Genomic DNA, 16,968 nt, shown 5'->3' with positions numbered 1-16,968 from the left:
GTGTAGTGAAATGACAACATAAACTAAAACACAATGAGATAAGACCTATAGCAGAGATCTGAAAGATGTTCTATGGGCAGGAGAGGAACAAGAACGTCATTTGGGGAAAACAAATCTTAGTGTAGTGCTGTTTGAATAGATTCTTGATTGACATTGGTAGTTTTGCAAACAGATCAGGAAAAAAGGCATTCTAGCCCTAGTAAACTGCATCCAAAGGCCCATAGGAGTAAAATTACATGCTATGTTGAGAGAAAATTCTGGGTGGGGTGTAGGGAGCATGCTGGGAAGTGGCAGAGGAAGGTAAAATGGTAGGTAGCGTCCATTCAGCAAAAGCCTTGCATGAAATACTAAGGTCTCTGGGCTTCATTGTGTGTGCCAGAGATTTTCAAACTATTTTGTAAACAGCTATACCATTTTCTCTTTTGAATAAACTCTCTTTTGGATGCCAGGGAACACTTCAAAGCAGAGCTGCCCACAACCTCACCTGCTCTTCCCCCTTCTTGCTGCATCTCCCTCCCCCGTAGTAAGCAGCCTGGAGAGGACTCCAAGAGTACAAGGGTGAAGACAACAATGACAGTGAGAATTCACTGGTGGAGTTCTGACAGGAGATGGATACAACTCATCTGTATTTAGGAAACTCCAGTGTAGTAGGTGGGCTCTAGATTAAAAGCAGGATGATCAAGTAGGATCTAATACCAGAAATAAAAGCAAAAAAAAAAAAAAAAGACACTAGGACCTATATAAGAAGAAGAAGAAAGACAAATTTTTAAAGTTATTTTGGAATCAGAATCAATAAGGCTTGACAACTAAGTAGGTAAGAGTGGTGATAGAGAGAGCATGGATGGCTGGCTGGTAGTAACTTTCACTGGCACAGGGAATACAAGTTAATTTAAGTGAAGGGAGATTTACTGCAGGGACACATAGTCATCTCCCAAATGGAAGTACAGAGAGGCCTCATCAGAACTGGAACCGGAAAGCCAGTTTGAACCTCTTTCTCTCCCAGGACGCTCTGCATATCTGTTCCATTCTCTTCTTTTTCTCTGATTCCCTCAGAGTTTAATCCATCATAACTCCAGGTCACTCACAAATTCGCTAGCTGTGCTGGTCTCAATGCCACATGAGCTACCAGCTCAAATACCCATCACCAATTGGTAATTTCTTCAACCCCTTGGGGTATTGTTTGGGCCATGGTCACCATTTCAAACCAGACCACTTTCAAAGTCATGCCAAGGAATGGGTTACTCTAGTCAAGTGTCCATCCCTGATCCAGTCAGTTGCTGGGAGATGCCATACACAAATTAAAGTCACCATATACTGGTGCTTACTGTGCAACAAGTCATGTGCTGTATATTACTGAATTCTCACAGCCACTCAGAAATAGGCATTATCATCCCCAAGCAGAGAAAAGAAGCGAAGCAAGAGAAGTTAACTGACTTGCCTACAATCATGTGAAATCGAATTCATCAACATTTGCAAAAATGTGAACACTAATTAAGAGTCAAGTGAATGATATGCCAGAAAATTATCTAAGTGATTTTTGTGTCATTGAAGGAACTGAAATCACTTCTCTATGTTGATTAAGACTACACATGTTGATTTTGTTTTATAAATAGGAAAAAAATCAAAACAAAACAAGCCAGCAAATCTCTGGCTTATATAAGTTATTCAAAGTAATTTTTAATGAAGGCAATATATCTCCCTCGAAAATTGTCCCTGTCAGAGAAAGAGACCATAATTTAAACAGTACCTTATTATGACAACTGGATTTTTCAGTCAGGTCAGGAGACTGAGCTCTGTGTCTGGGACTAGGCCACTCTTCCCCAATCAAAGATGTCCTCAGGGAGACCTTGTTTAACTGCTGTATATGTAAGAAGAGCAGAAACTGCAGGGTGTCCACGGAAAGCTGTCCAAGAAGAAAATAAATGATGAACCCATGTCCTAAAATGACATCAACCACTAGTCTACAACTAAGTAGGTATAGTAAAAGAAGTCACAACAGTGTTCTGACCCTAAAAGGGCAAATGAAACATGTTTCTAGCATTGGATGCAGGTGTCTCTGGCACCCAGATGGAGTGTCTAAAACTAAACTGGAGTCACTTATCTTCTCAGAAAGCTATGTAGCATCTATGGCCACTGATATTCTCTCCCAAAAGTCATGAAGCCCATTCTTTTTAGAAGTATATTATTTCAGAAGTTTAAAATTATATTTAATAAACCTTGGTAATTTGAATTAAAAAGTAGAAAGAAAGGAAGGAAATTTAATCAAGACACAGAAGTTAAACATAATCATAAACTAATCAAGAAAGTTTAGGATATCAGGGTAACATCTGAAATTGTATGTAATTTTTTGGTGTATGGTATTCTGTGGAGGAGTAGGCCTCAGGTTTTCATCAAATTCTTTAAAAAGTGCTTGATTAAAAAAAAAAAAATACTACTGGCCTGACAAATGTTTCTAAATCATTTATTTGAAGAAGGTATGGTTTGAAGCTCATGATTATCCTCATATACCCATTCCCATACACATACAATGGAGGCAAAAAAGTGAAGTAATACCTCTAGGACTACAGCTATATTCACCCTGATTGCCAACACAGCTCAAAATCATGAAGCCTAAGGAACTTAAAAATATGGGTTCTCAGAACCACCTAAACCTAGCTATTCAGATCAGCAGTCAACATGGAACCTCATGAATCTATGTATTTTTTTTTTAGGTTTTTTTCTTAACTAAAGTTACTTTCTTAACTGAACCTTTTGAGGTAAGTGTAGTTTCACATGCAGCTGCAAGAACAAAGATCTGATGTACTCTTTACTCAATTTCCCATCTTGCAAAACTATTGTGCCATAGTATTGACAGGGTATTGACATGGATGCAGTCAAGGTAAAGAACACTTCCATCCACACACAGATCCTCATGTTGCCCTTTTATAGCCACACAGACTTCCCACCTTCCCTCACCCCTTCTTCAGCCCCTGGCCACTTTTCTGTTCTCTGTTTCCATAATTTTGTCATTTCAAGAATGTTACATAAACAGAATCACAGTATGTCATCTTTTGGGACTGACTTTTTTCACTCAACATAACTTCCTGATTTTATACATATTAGTACTTCCGTTTAATAATTATGTGTTATACTGTCATTACTTCTCCATATACCCGCCTCTCCATGAGACTATGAGATCTCTTTTTCATTTTTATGTTCCTAATAACTAGCACACATAGTAAGCACTCAAAAAACACTGGGGCTTCTTGAAGGTTTTATTCATCTCTGTATCCACAGCACTCACTACTGCACATAGTAGGCACTCAATAAATGTTTAAGGACTGATGCTGAAGCTCTGACACCTTGGCCAATTGATGCCAAGAGCGGACTCCTGGAAAAGACCCTGATGCTGGGAAAGATTGAGGGCAGGAGGAGAAGGGGGCAACAGAGGATGAGATGGTTGGATGGCACCACTGATGCAATGGACGTGAACCTGGGCAAACTCTGAGAGACAGCAAAGGAGAGGGAAGCCTGGAGTGCTGAAGTTCATGAGGTCACAAACAGTTGAACATGATTTAGTGACTGAACAACAACTAATTATAATGCCCTTCTCCTCCTGGTTGCTTGCCAAACTTTTTTTCAATTTCCAAAACCTTGTTTAGATATTATTTCATGTGGTAGAGTCTCACTAGGTGCTAATTAAATACCTTTCCCTCCTTGAGCACACAATCAGATGGCATTTCCCAGCCTCCTTTGAAACTGAATATGGCATAACTGGGTTACAATCAATGGAATATGGGTGGATTTACACATAATACTTTCAAGCCTCCCAAAGAATAGACGTGAAGGACTCAGGCCCTAGTGGGCATGGCCGTAGCAAACTGTATTTTATTTGCAATTTTCACTTCCTCATCTTCCAAGGGGCTTACATGGCTCTATCTATGGCCACAGGATTTCCCTACTTCCTATGAGGCAGATTCCCTCCCATCTTAATAATATCAGGCATGGACACCTGACAAGGCTTTAGCCAGTGGAACAAAAGTAGCTGCCGTTTATGTCACATCTGAGCAAAAGTTTTAAGAGGTGTCAAAACTTTTCTCCTATTCTTTTGCTCTTCCCTTCTATCATAAGACAGGCATGACCTTCACAGAAGCTGTTCCTTCAGCCTGAGTCCCCAAATGGGCAGAAACAGAGCCAGAGCCTGGAAAAGAGCTTTCACTAAGGTGCAAACTAAAAGTCAAATAAGCAAGAAATAAACTCCAGTTACTGTAAGCCACTGGAATTTCATTTTTGTTTGTTTTTAACTGCAGCAAAGCAGACTAGTACAATAGTGGCTCTAAAAGACAGAAGATGCCTAGATCCCTGAGTCATTTGCTTAGACAACAGCAGCCTAGAGACTCATCCAACCAGACGCCTTATGTTGGACTGCCGCATGAATAAGAAATAAAATGTTATTGCACTAAGTCACTGAAACGCTGGACTCACTTGTTACTGTAATAAGCTTACTCTGATTAATATACTTTCCCTGTGAAATCTTTCCTCATCACCAGAATTAACTATTCTCTTCTCCATTCTGTTTCTGTACTCTATGCATACTTTTACTGTTCATTCCATTCTATTAAATAGTACTTTTTAAACTGAAGTATAGTTGATTTACAATATTGTTAAATTTCATGTGTACAGCAAAGTGATTCGGTTACACACACACACACACACAATTTGATTATTTTCCATTATATATATACATTTGATCCTTTTCCATTAGTGTATTATGAGATATTGAATATAGTTCCCTATGCCATATAGCAGATCCTTGTTGTTTATCTCTTTTATATATGGTAGTGTGCATCTGTTAACCCCATACTCCTAATTTATCTCCCCACTTCACAAGTTTGTTTTCTATGGCTATGAGTCTGTTTCAGTTTTGCAAATAAGTTCATTTGTACTATTTTCTATATCCACATAGAAGTGGTATCGTATTTATTTTTCTCTTACTTCATTTAGTATGATAATCTCTAGGATCATCCATGTTGTTGCAAATGGCATGATTTCATTCTTTTCTATGATGAGTAATTAATATATGTGTCTTCCTTATCCATTCATCTGTTGACAGACACTTAGGTTGCCTCCAAGTGTTAGCAAATGTAAACATGCTGCCATGAACACTGGGGTACTTGCCTCTTTTCAAATTAGAGTTTTCTTTGGATATAGGTCCAAGAGTGGGATTGCTGGATCATATGGTAGCTTTATTTTTATTTTAAGGAACCTCCATACTGTTTTCCATAGTGGCTGTACCAATTTACATTCCCGTCAACAGTTTGCAAGGTAGTCTTTTCTCCACACCCTCCCCAGCATTTGTTATTTGTAGATTTTTTGATGATAGCCATTCTGAATGGTGTGAGGTAATACCTCAGAGTGGTTTTTATTTAACAATTTTTATTAGAGTATAGTTGACTTGGGCTTCCCTAGTGGCTCAGATGGAAAAGAACCTGCCTGCAATGCTGGAGACCCAGATTTGATGCCTATGTTGGGAAGATCCCCTGGAGAAGGGAATGGCAACCCACTCCAGTATTCTTGCCTGGAGAATCCCACGCACAGAGGAGCCTGGTGGGCTACAGCCGACGGGGTCACAAAGAGTTGGACATGACTGAGTGACTAATACAATAACAGTTGATTTACAAGGTCTGTTAGTTTGAGGTGCACAGCAAAGTGAATCAGTTACACATATATCCACTCTTTTTTAGATTCTTTTCCCATATTGGTCATTTCAGAGTACTGAGTAGAATTCAATGTGGTTTTTGATTTGTACTTCTCTAATAATTAACATCGTTGGTCATCTGCATGTCTTCTTTGAAGAAATGTTTATTAAATAGCACCTTTTACACATACCAGCTTCCCCTACTAGTCTATGAGCTCCATGAGGGCACAGCTGCTAGTCTAATTATCTTTGACTCCCAGCACACAGCAAATGCACACTTAAAAGCAGGCAGGTGCTCTTACCGTAACAGTCAACAGATCGTAAGCACTCACATACCTCAATACTAGTTTTAATGTCAATGAAAATATTTCCCTCTTCCAATTACAGGGTTTCTATATCATTATCACTTTGAAAGTAGATGAGTATGGATTGCTAAGTAAGGACTAATTCACTAAATACTGCCAAACTGGAAATGCTAAAACTTAAATGGTGCTTTGGGATCACATGGTCATTAAAATCTAAACATGTATAATATTATATATGAAACGAATCGCCAGTCCAGATTCAATGCACGATACTGGATGCTTGGGGCTGGTGCACTGGGACAACGCAGAGGGATGGTACAGGGAGGGAGAAGGGAGGGGGTTCAGGATGGGGAACACGTGTATACCTGTGGCGGATTCATGTTGATGTATGGCAAAACCTATACAATATTGTAAAGTAATTAACCTCCAATTAAAATAAATATATTAAAAAAATAAATACAAAAAAATAAAGTTGACCATCATTAAAATATTAATAAATAAAATCTAAAACTTGCACACTCTACAGCTAGTACAAAAATTTTAAATAGTTTATTTCCCAAAGTAACTAAACACACACACATATAAATTGATACCTGATTTCTTTGCTTTTCGACTTCATCCTCAGACATGCAGTTGGACAGAATCTCAGACCATTCCAGGCGCTCCTCTGGTGTCTTCATTGCAAGACTATCAAACATTTCAAAGTAAAGCCATGCCAGATCCTTAGCCAACTGCAGCTTCCCACATGCAATGTGCCTCCATGTAGACCAAGACAGGCGTGGGTAACCTCCCTCTATGGTCCGTGTTCGCACGTACGTGGATATCTTCCTGAGATAGTGAAGACTGAACTTGGACGGAGGGGGAATCTGCAAGGCACCCACTATGAAGGGTTCTGCTTTTACCCAGAGGAGAACTCCGGACTGATCCATATTATCTCTAAGGACATCTGCGTGAAAAGGCTTCTTTGCATACCTAGGAAACAAAGTTTCTTTACAAACTAATTTGAAACAAAACTCATTTACACATTTTCTTGTAAGGTGACCTTTCCCTTAACTGTTTTTAAATGTACTGCTGCTGCTGCTGCTAAGTCACTTCAGTCGTGTCCGACTCTGTGCGACCCCATAGACGGCAGCCCACCAGGCTCCCCGTCCCTGGGATTCTCCAGACAAGAACACTGAGTGGGTTGCCATTTCCTTCTCCAATGCATGAAAGTGAAAAATGAAAGTGAAGTCGCTCAGTAATGTCCAACTCTTAGCGACCCCATGGACTGCAGCCCACCAGGCTCCTCCGTTCATGGGATTTTCCAAGCAAGAGTGCTGGAGTGGGGTGCCATTGCCTTCTCCGTTTACATGTGCTAGTTTCATGTACTAGATTCAGTTTAAAAAGTGAATCCAGTTCATCAAACAAAAACAAAATAGATCTTTTGGTCAGATCTCATCATAATCTATTTGAGCAAGAAAAAAATGTGATAAAACCATCTGACTTGTTGAAAGTGGTTGTTCTAGTAAGTGTATAAATGCGTGAGGTATGAGATAGATGCCTGCTCAGGATAAAGAAAAGAAGAAATGGAAAAAAAGAGCCATCCTATCACCAGAAATCTTGCTCTACCCTGAGGGCAAACACTAATCAAAATAAGGGGAATAAAATTTCAAAGTCCAATCACTTACATATAGAGGATGAGATTGATTAAAGATTTGGATGTGTTAGTTGCCCATATGAGTGCAACATCAAGCACTAGCAGAGGTGGCAGACAAGAACGCCCATGTAAACACAAACCGAAAAAACTGATCAAGGAAATTAAAGCATCTTTATTTTCTGTAACAGTGAACCTGCTCTGGCATATTCTATTGTCCTTAGTTCAGGAGCAATATTTTTAGATTTTGTTTGTTCATTGCTTGTTGTTAACAACAATATACCATTTTAATGGAATATTTATTAAATATCTAAAAATGGAAGGGGAGGAAAGTATCCACAGGCCTACCACCAAAGGGAAACTGGTTAATATTTTACTGTACTTCCTTTTCTACACAGGTTTTTGAATGTTCATAGTTGTGATAATACTGTATATTCTGCATTGTATAGTACAATTCTGTATTATTTTAAAAGCTGAAAAAAGATACTCCAGTTTATTCATCTGTTCTATTTTCAGACACCTTGTAAATTTATATTTTTTCACAAAAACAAGACAGACAAAATAGTGATCATTGTTGAAGCTGGATGATGGGCACGTGGGGGTTCACTTACCTATTCTACTTTTATATATGTGAAATTTTTCCACAATAAAAAGTTTAATGTTTTCACTTTTATAAATAATGCTGTAATTACCACCTTTCTGCATATATTCTGGCTTGTGATTAATTCCCAGAGAAAATTTTCAAATGTGCATTTGTGAAATGAAGTAATTGACATTTCACAAGTTCCCGCCATACATCCACTGCTTTCCAAAATGATTATATAAAATTTTCCATCAGTTGACCAACCAATGGTTTTCGTTGAGCACGCCTCAGCATTAACTTCACTTTAAAAACCTTCATTTTATGACTGGATGAAAAAAAGTTTTACTGCTATTTTTGTTTGGCACTTGATTCTAAGAAAGCTGTGCTTCTTTGGGGAATTCTCTGTTCAAAAAATAACGGACATAAATTACGTGCTTATTATGTGCTAGGCAGCATTCTAAGTATTTCATGCTTTTCACCTTCTTTCATCCTTACAATCACCTAGAGATACATATATTATCCCCATTTTCAGATGAGAAAACTGGGGCTTAGAAAAGTTAAGTGAGTTACTTACCTAGAGTCACATACTTGAGTTGGCAGAGAAACCCGGATTAGAATTCAAGTCAATCTGACTTCAGAACTGAGCTACTTACACACATATATATTAATACTTTAGGAACCCAGTTTTAGGAGAATCTGGAAAGTGGGAGTGAGTCTAGAAGAGAATTACCAGAATGAGTGGTCTTAAATGGAGGGCCACGTAAGGGCCAAGTGAAGAATCATGGAAGCATGAACCTCAGAAAGGGTGTTAAAGGGTGGATGACAGCTATCTTCGAATTTTCTGAGTAAAATCAGACGATGCAGGTTCTGTGAGGAAGATCTTGGTCCGCTCCAGTATAGTCCACCTGTCTCTAAAGCGAGCAATCAAAAGCCCACTGGAGACGAACCCTCTATTCTAACCACGAAACTCGGGACGGCTAAATTCATAAACATAAACGAAAGCTCCTTTCCGCTTCAAAAGCTTCCCTGGGATCCTGGTTTTTTAGGAGGGGAGACCAGCGTGAGGCCCAAGGCCGTCCTCCCGAGGCTTCGCCGCCACCTCATCCGCGGTCCGGGGTAGGACGCGGTCCAGGTTAGGAGGCGGGATGTGCAGCCCGAGAGCGCCCAGATCAGACTTCGGGAACAGAGAAGCCCCAGCTAACAGGGTCTGTAGAGGACCCAAGACCTGGCGAGCGCAAAGGCTGCCTTCCCAGCCGAAGCCCGAAGCAAGATGGTCCCTCTCCTCCCTCCCTGGCGCGGGCCCGCGAGCGGTTACCTGCAAAGGCAACTGGCCGTTCCACCGGACCTCTCTGGGTGCGGCCGTGCCTTGCGCGCCAGACCGGCCCAGCGCTCGTCGCCCACCCTCTGCGCAAGCGCGAGGCCTCGCACCACCGAGACCTGGCGCACGACATTGCTAGAGCGGACCAGTACTTCTTTCTCGATCTGCGATACACTTGGCTGGCGCCAAGAGTCCTTGATGCTGGAACCTGGAACCAGACCTGGCTGCTTTCTGGAGTCGCGCTTTTCTACTCAGGGTAGTAGGAAGTTTTCTATTGCTCCACAGAGCTGTGGTCAGCAACTAGCTGCTGGTAAGGTCAGCACGCTTTCATCAGTAATAATAATGAAAGTGACAGGTTACTTTTATAGAATACTATGAACTCGGCACTGATTAAAGCACCTTAACTTATCTCAGTCTTCCTAAGAGCACTCTAAGTACACTTGTTTTACAGATGAAGAAACTAGGGCTTAGAGAGGTGAAAGTAACACAGCGACCGAGCAAAGATACAAACCCAGGCTATCTGAAGCAAGAGCGACCAGGGTGAGCTCCTTAACTGTTAGCTTTTCCTCCATGTTACTGCCTTTAAGAAGTTTTTTTGGATTTCACCTAGTATAAGAACATCACTTCTTTCTCTAAACTTTCATTTTATGATTTTTGGCCATTTTCTGCTTTCTTAGTTCGTTTATGGCCTCTAGGTGTGGGAGATACAAAGGTAAATAAGACCATAAAATGCAATTTAGCTCCTCTTGCATGTGGCCTCTCCCTTAGTAGGCATCTTCCTGAAAGCAGTAACCTGGTCTCCCTCTTAGCTCTGCACTGTGTCTGGCACAATGTTAGCCACTTGAATTACAGTAGTGAACAAAACATAAAGCCCTTGCTTTCTTGGAGTGTATATTTTGATAGGGAGAACAAATAATACATTAGGAAAAAATATAATAATTTCATATGTAAGTGCTACGAAATTTGGGGAAAGGGGTGTATGCCAAATCTGAGCTGAGGCCCGAAGAATAAGAAGCCAGCACACGAAGATCACAGTGGAAGCGACTTTTACGCCATGGCAGACTCTGTGCTAAGCTGCTGCCTTAAACAGCTGTTAAGAGAACAGTCCAGATTCATGCTCTCATGAAACTGGCATTCCAGTATGTGTGACTGTTAGGGCAGGGATGAAAATAATAAAATAAAACAGGGCAGTGTAAGAACAGAGATTCAATAGTTGCTAATTTTGGTTGCTCGGTCAAGGAAGTCTTCTATAAAGTGGTGAATTTAAGCTGTTATCTGAGTTTAAAAAGGAGTCACCCCTGTTAGGATCTGAGGGAAGAGTGTTTCAGGCAGAAACCAACTAGAATAAAGGCCCTAACCAGGAATGAGCTTGATGTAGTCAAAAAAGATAAAGGAAACTGTTTTGCTGGAAAACGTGGTAAGGAGTATACTAGGTGAAGGTACAGATCATATATGTTTTTTGTTCTTTTTTTCCCAGCTTTATTGAAAAATAATGTTTCTTACTGGCCACATGTGGCTATAGAGCACTTGAAACTTGGCTAGTGGCACACTGGAATGATGCTGAGAGTCAGGGCACATTCATTAATACATGCCTCCTCATGTCCTGCTTCCTAATTCTGACTTCTGCCTGCTGCCTGCCGTGATCACTTGATCACCAAAGCTGCATTGCCAATCATGGTTCAAATATTTATCTGTGAGGTTTGCTTTTTCTATTTAAGTTCCCATAAATTTTTATTTCATTATATTTATTCTGCAGATGATCATTGGCATGTTTGAACAGTATCATTCTCCTACTTCCCCAGCTCTTTATATTCTAGACTGAGAGATTTTATTTTTGATTATCATCTTAATCTGACTTTATACACATTCCTTATTTTTTGAGATGTAACAGTACAAACTTTTAGGATTGTTAAGGAAGAGACTCTCGCCTTTGGGATGTTACTAGATTTTAGAACTAAGATATTTTCTAGGATTAACATTATTCTGAAAATTTGGGTGACTGCTTCAATTTCTTTCTGTCACCCATTCTCTTCCTGAGGATGAGATAGTTGGATGGTATAATCGATTGAATGGACATGAGTTTGAGCAAACTACTGGAGATAGTGAAGGACAGGAAAGCCCGGTCTGCTGCTGTCCATGGGGTTGCAAAGAGTCAGATACAGACATGACTGAGCAACTGAACAAATCTATTTCTTTATATTATCAATGTTTTAACATTGACTCAGCTAGGCCAGTATTCCTCTTTAAACTTTTTAGGCACTAGTTACCCATTTAGAGAATAATTAGACAGATGGTTTATTTAAAGTTGTATATTTGTCTTTTGCTGCCTATTAATATTTTTAATGTGTATGATACCCAAGTGGTATACATATATATAATTGATATATTTTAAATCTCTTTAGACGTTTCTTATGGGGCTTCCCTGGTGACTCAGTGGTAAAGAATCCACCTGCCAATGCAGGAGACATGGGTTTTAATCCCTGGGTCAGGAAGATCCCCTGGAGAAGGAAATAGCAACCCACTCCAGTATTCTTGCCTGGAGAATCCCATGGACAGAGGAGCCTGGCAGGCTACAGTCCATGGGGTGACAAAGAGTTGGACACGACTTAGTGGCTAAACAAGGAAACATTATTATATTATCTAACAGCTAGTATAAAGGCTGGGGATCTTATTGTAAGTGCAATGGAAAGTCATTCGAGGCTTTTAAGCAGAGAAATTATATGATCTGACATGTGTGTAAAAAATCATGGCAGGGAAAAGGGTCGGGGTGAGAAAGAGATCCTAAGATACTAGGAGTGGAGGCAGGGAGACCAGTTAGGAAGCCCTTGCCTGGTGGGAGATGATGTGATTTGGCCAAGAGGTGGTGGAGATATATAATAGTGGACAGATTCAAGAAATGGTTTAAAGGTAAAGATTCGGATAGGGGACACAGGAGAGAAATCAAGGAAGATACCTGAAGCTTTGCAGTGAACAACTAGGTGGTGATTTACTGAAATGAGCAAAGGGGCGGGTGGAAGGGGTCAGAGGGTCGTTTCTTTTTTTTTTTTTTGGTTCTCTTAAGTGTAATAATATTTATTATTCTTTGCGTGCTTACTATATGCCAGACGCTGCGCTAGACGGCTTACAGATTAAAATTTCACAATACTATCAGTAAATGCTGTGCCTCAGTTTTGTAGAAAAGAAGCTTAGACTCAGACTAGGGACAAGGCGCATGTTCTCACCGCTAGAAGTGGTGGAAGCTGAATTCGAACCTGAGTCTGTCTGCTTCCACGGACATCAGGCCTCTTCTTTGCGAAACCAAGACAGTTTTCTCGTGAGTTTTGTTAGGAGAAGGCAAAACATGACCTAAGCGTCGCGTCCGTTGTACCGTTGACTTTCAGTCATTGTCCCCGCCCATCTCGCTCGCGTACCTCCTCCCGGGCGTCCAGCGCCTAGCTCTATATGAATGAAATTCCTGGACTTGTAACCGAGATAAAACCTCCCTCCTGCAATTGGCCAGTGCTGGAGGAAGAGCCTTGTGATTGGTAGACAGTCCAAGGAGGCGGGCGGAGGGAAACTTCTGGTACCGTGGACGCCGGCTCTAGGAACACATCCTACATCACCAATCTTTACGTAATTTTCTCCGACTGGCAGGTGCCTGGGCCGGACGGATTCCTGCGGCGGCGCGATTGTCTGACGTTTCCCCTTCTAATTGGCCGGGAGCTGCGGCTGAAGTTCCGAAGCCTAACTGGCCGCCCGCGCCGCTTCGGAGGTGAAGTGTACTGCACTGATTGGCTGTGAGGCGCCGGCCGCGTGTGATGTCCGGAGCAGCGATTGGCTCTGGCCCGCTAGGGGCTTCTCTCGCCGGGACTCGGGACTCCCGGGAAGTGACTGGTAGAGGAGGGGGCAAGCTAGCTGTCGCTCCTAACTAAGTCGGAGACCTGGGCGTAAGGCAGTCTCTCAGGGCTGGGTGGGCTGGCGAACCGACGCGGCGGCGGGGGCTGTGAGGAGTGCGGGGGGCCGGGGCCGGCACAGAGGGACTATGGCCCCGCAGAACCTGGGCACCTTCTGCCTGTTGCTGCTGTACCTCATCGGGACCGTGATCGCCGGGTGAGGAATTGGAATCTGCGGGCACGGGGCCATTAAGTCAGTCTTGGCTGGGAAGGAGGCTGGGGAGAGAAGGGGACATTGTCCGACGGGGAGAGTGGAAAGGGGCGTTGCTGTGGTGAGGCGGTGGAGAGGAGTGGGTAGTGTGGGCCAGGCTAGTGGGATGGAGAGGAGGACAGTGGGTGACCCGGGTGATAGGGGCTTAGACCCAGAAGCCCTAGAGCTAGATTTGCCCAGAGAAGCGAGGGTTGGATGCAGTGCCAAACGCAACGTGGGATGGGGGTCTGCTGAGTTGGAGAAGGGGGACGATACAGTGTTAAGTCTACAACGAGCCGTTGGGCTGACATTAAAGTGGGTGGGTTGTGATGCCAGGCAAAGTGAAGAAGTGGGGAGAATAGGTAGGGTAGCCATGCCGGGACTGAAAGAAATTGGATTGAGGGAGCAAGGCAGACCCTTTGAAGAGCCCTTGTACCTTTCAGCTTCGTGAGATACTGAGCCTAAGCTGTTATCATGCCTCACTGTCTCTCCAGGGAGCATTCTTAGGGAGCTGAGTAGTATTACAAGCAGAAGGGAGAAACATTTTACCAATAGACAGTAGACTGGAATTCTAGCCCCACTCAACTTATGAATTATGTGACTTTGAAAGAAAACCTAAATTCCCATCTTTGACATGAGGATGATAATGAGCCACCTGTTTGAAGGAAGCAGGACCTCCTGGACTCTAGACATTCTCCAGCCTTTAAGATCCACTATCCTGTAGGCCCGGTGCCCACTGAATTTTATATGCCAGGCTCATATTTAGAATGTGGAAAATAGTAAATCCTTCAGTTCAGTTCAGTTCAGTCGCTCAGTCGTGTCCGACTCTTTGCGACCCCATGAATCACAGCACGCCAGGCCTCCCTGTCCATCACCAACTCCCAGAGTTCACTCAGACTCACGTCCATCGAGTCAGTGATGCCATCCATCCATCTCATCCTCTGTCATCCCCTTCTCCTCCTGCCCCCAATCCCTCCCAGCATCAGGGTCTTTTCCAATGAGTCAACTCTTCGCATGAGGTGGCCAAAGTACTGGAGTTTCAGCTTTAGCATCATTCCTTCCAAAGAAATCCCAGGGCTGATCTCCTTCAGAATGGACTGGTTGGATCTCTTTGCAGTTAGCTTCTGACAAGTTTGTAGGTTACTCTGAAAGGAGAAAGCACTACCTAGAAGAACTTGACACTTTAAGTGTTGTTATTCTCTTAAAAGTTTTTTTTACCCCTGTGTGCATATATGCTTAAACTTTGTTGGGTTTTTGTTTTTTTTTCTTGTGAAACATCTTATATTTCTAAAATAAAAATCTTCTTCTCCCGGGTAAAACTTTATTGTATTTTTAACATGTTTTTGTTAGCACTTTTTGCACTTAAAGCAATGTGTACCTTAAATTGTTGGAACAAGATGTCAGTATAAATCCTGTTAATACTCTTAACTATAAAGTTAGTGAAAAAGTGAAAGTGCTAATCACTCAGTTCTGTCCAACTCTTTGGAACCCCATGGTTCCTAGAAACCCACCAGGCTTCTGTGTCCTTGGAATTCTCCAGGCAAGAATATTGAAGTGGGTTGCCATTTCCTTCTCCAGGAGATCTTCCCGACCCAGCAATCAAACCTAGGTCCCTTGCATTGCAAGCAGATTCTTTACCATCTGAGCCACCAGGGAAGCCCAACTATAAACTTAAGTCTTTCATAAAGGAGTCTCTTGGGAACTGTAATGTTGATACTGAGCTGTGCCAACCGTCTCCCTGTGTTTTTCTCGGCTATTTCTTAACCATTTTTATATTAAGTATATCCTAAGTAAGCCTCATTTTTTATATAGTTAGCTCTTTTGTTGTTAACATTAGTGAACCTTTATCTAGTTTTGTCTCAAGAGATGCCGGCTTTTGTATATTTGGGGGGAGGGGGATAAAGCACCTAAATAATCCTCATGGAATAATCTTCATCCCCTTATCAGTGATAATTTTAAAAACTTACGCATAAAATGTTTATATGATTTCCCTAAAGTGTGACTTAGAGCTTATTAAATCATTTTTTTTTAAAGTTCTCTGGTATATTGCATGGATCTTGGTACCCCAATGCATTTTTCCCCCACTACATTTTAAAATTATCATCACTCCTACATTATCTCCACTGTGAATAACTTTCCCATCCCTTGGTTGAGAGAGTGTATTTTCAGAATAATTTCTGCTGGCTAAAGGGATAGACTTTTGAGAGCATACTTATTTAGTCATTTCATTCAATGAATATTTATTGGTGTCTTCTATGGACTGGATATGGTCCCTGCCCTCAAAGTTTATTAGTCTGATTCTGTCTTCCCATTGGCCTTTCCTGCAAAGATTCGCTCTCCAGTTAATTTAGTTCTAGCATAGTTCCTGGCAAGGAGGTCAGTGGCTCTGTACTTTGTCTCCTAACTTATGCCATGTGCATATTTGCAGCTGCTGAGACTTATAGGCACCAGCATATGGGTTCCAGCAGCTGGCTGTGATTAAGACTTGACCTAGACAAACTGGAATAACTCCTAGTAATGGAAACAGTGAGAGACTTTATTTTTTGGGGCTCCAAAATCACTGCAGATGGTGACTGCAGCCATGAAATTAAAAGATGCTTGCTCCTTGGAAGAAAAGTTATGACCAACCTACATAGCATATTCAAAAGCAGAAACATTACTTTGCCAACAAAGGTCCATTTAGTCAAGGCTATGGTTTTTCCAGTAGTCATGTATGGATGTGAGAGTTGGACTGAGTGCCAAAGAATTGATGCTTTTGAACTGTGGTATTGGAGAAGATCCTTGAGAGTCCCTTAGACAGCAAGGAGATCCAACCAGTCCATCCTAAAGGAAATCAGTCCTGAATATTCATTGGCAGGACTGATGCTGAAGCTGAAATTCCAATACTTTGGCCACCTGATGTGAAGAACTGACTGATTGGAAAAGACCCTGATGCTGGGAAAGATTGAAGGCAGGAGGAGAAGTGGATGACAGAGGATGAGATAGATGGATGGCATCACTAACTCGATGGACATGAGTTTGAGCAAGCTCCGGGAGTTGGTGATGGACAGGGAGGCCTGGCGTGCTGCAGCCAAGGAGTCACAAAGAGTCGGACAGGACTGAGTGACTGAACTGACTGAATGACTGCAAAATTGATATTTTCTCTTTTTCGGCGCAAAAATCCACAACTCATACATTCAAATGAATGTTATTCTCTTTTCAGACTTCTCTTGTTTGGGCTTTGACTTAACTTCTGTGTTAACCTCTGAAGTTAATTTCAGTCACTTCATCTTTAACATTCCAAGAGTGCTACTGTTGGTCAGAACGTTTATGTGATACAATCTTTTTGGG

The 16,968-nt window shown here is 41.7% G+C and overlaps 2 protein-coding genes across 7 annotated transcripts in view; one reads left to right on the top strand and one right to left on the bottom strand.

The window, feature by feature from the left end:
• Positions 1-13,134, bottom strand: part of TBCCD1 (TBCC domain containing 1) — a 27,352-nt gene extending 14,218 nt beyond the window's left edge. For 2 of the 5 annotated variants that reach the window (XR_009735774.1, XM_061413355.1), the window contains exons 1-3: positions 9,514-9,590; positions 6,576-6,954; positions 1,748-1,903 (exon numbers count right to left, since the gene is read on the bottom strand). Coding sequence is in view for 4 of the 5 variants with exons in the window: in XM_061413355.1 (XP_061269339.1) it covers positions 1,748-1,903; positions 6,576-6,911 (492 nt within the window). In the remaining variant the exon portion in view is untranslated. Of the gene's footprint in view, positions 1-1,747; positions 1,904-6,575; positions 6,955-8,772; positions 9,135-9,513; positions 9,591-12,737 lie in introns of those variants that run through there. The other 3 variants (XM_061413370.1, XM_061413378.1, XM_061413360.1) reach the window with 3 other exon arrangements.
• The window catches only part of DNAJB11 (DnaJ heat shock protein family (Hsp40) member B11), a 22,160-nt gene continuing 14,660 nt past the window's right edge, over positions 9,469-16,968 (top strand). Inside the window, exons 1-2 of one of the 2 annotated variants that reach the window (XM_061413410.1) lie at positions 9,469-9,826; positions 13,150-13,267. In XM_061413410.1, the coding sequence (XP_061269394.1) occupies positions 9,469-9,826; positions 13,150-13,267 (476 nt within the window). Of the gene's footprint in view, positions 9,827-13,149; positions 13,268-13,304; positions 13,606-16,968 lie in introns of those variants that run through there. The other variant, XM_061413419.1, reaches the window with a different exon arrangement.

Source organism: Bos javanicus, chromosome 1 (genome assembly GCF_032452875.1).
Source record: "Bos javanicus breed banteng chromosome 1, ARS-OSU_banteng_1.0, whole genome shotgun sequence".
Classification (NCBI taxonomy): Eukaryota; Metazoa; Chordata; class Mammalia; order Artiodactyla; family Bovidae; genus Bos; species Bos javanicus.
The sequence above is the reverse complement of the archived record's forward strand: the minus strand, read 5'-3'. Positions and strand labels throughout refer to the sequence as shown.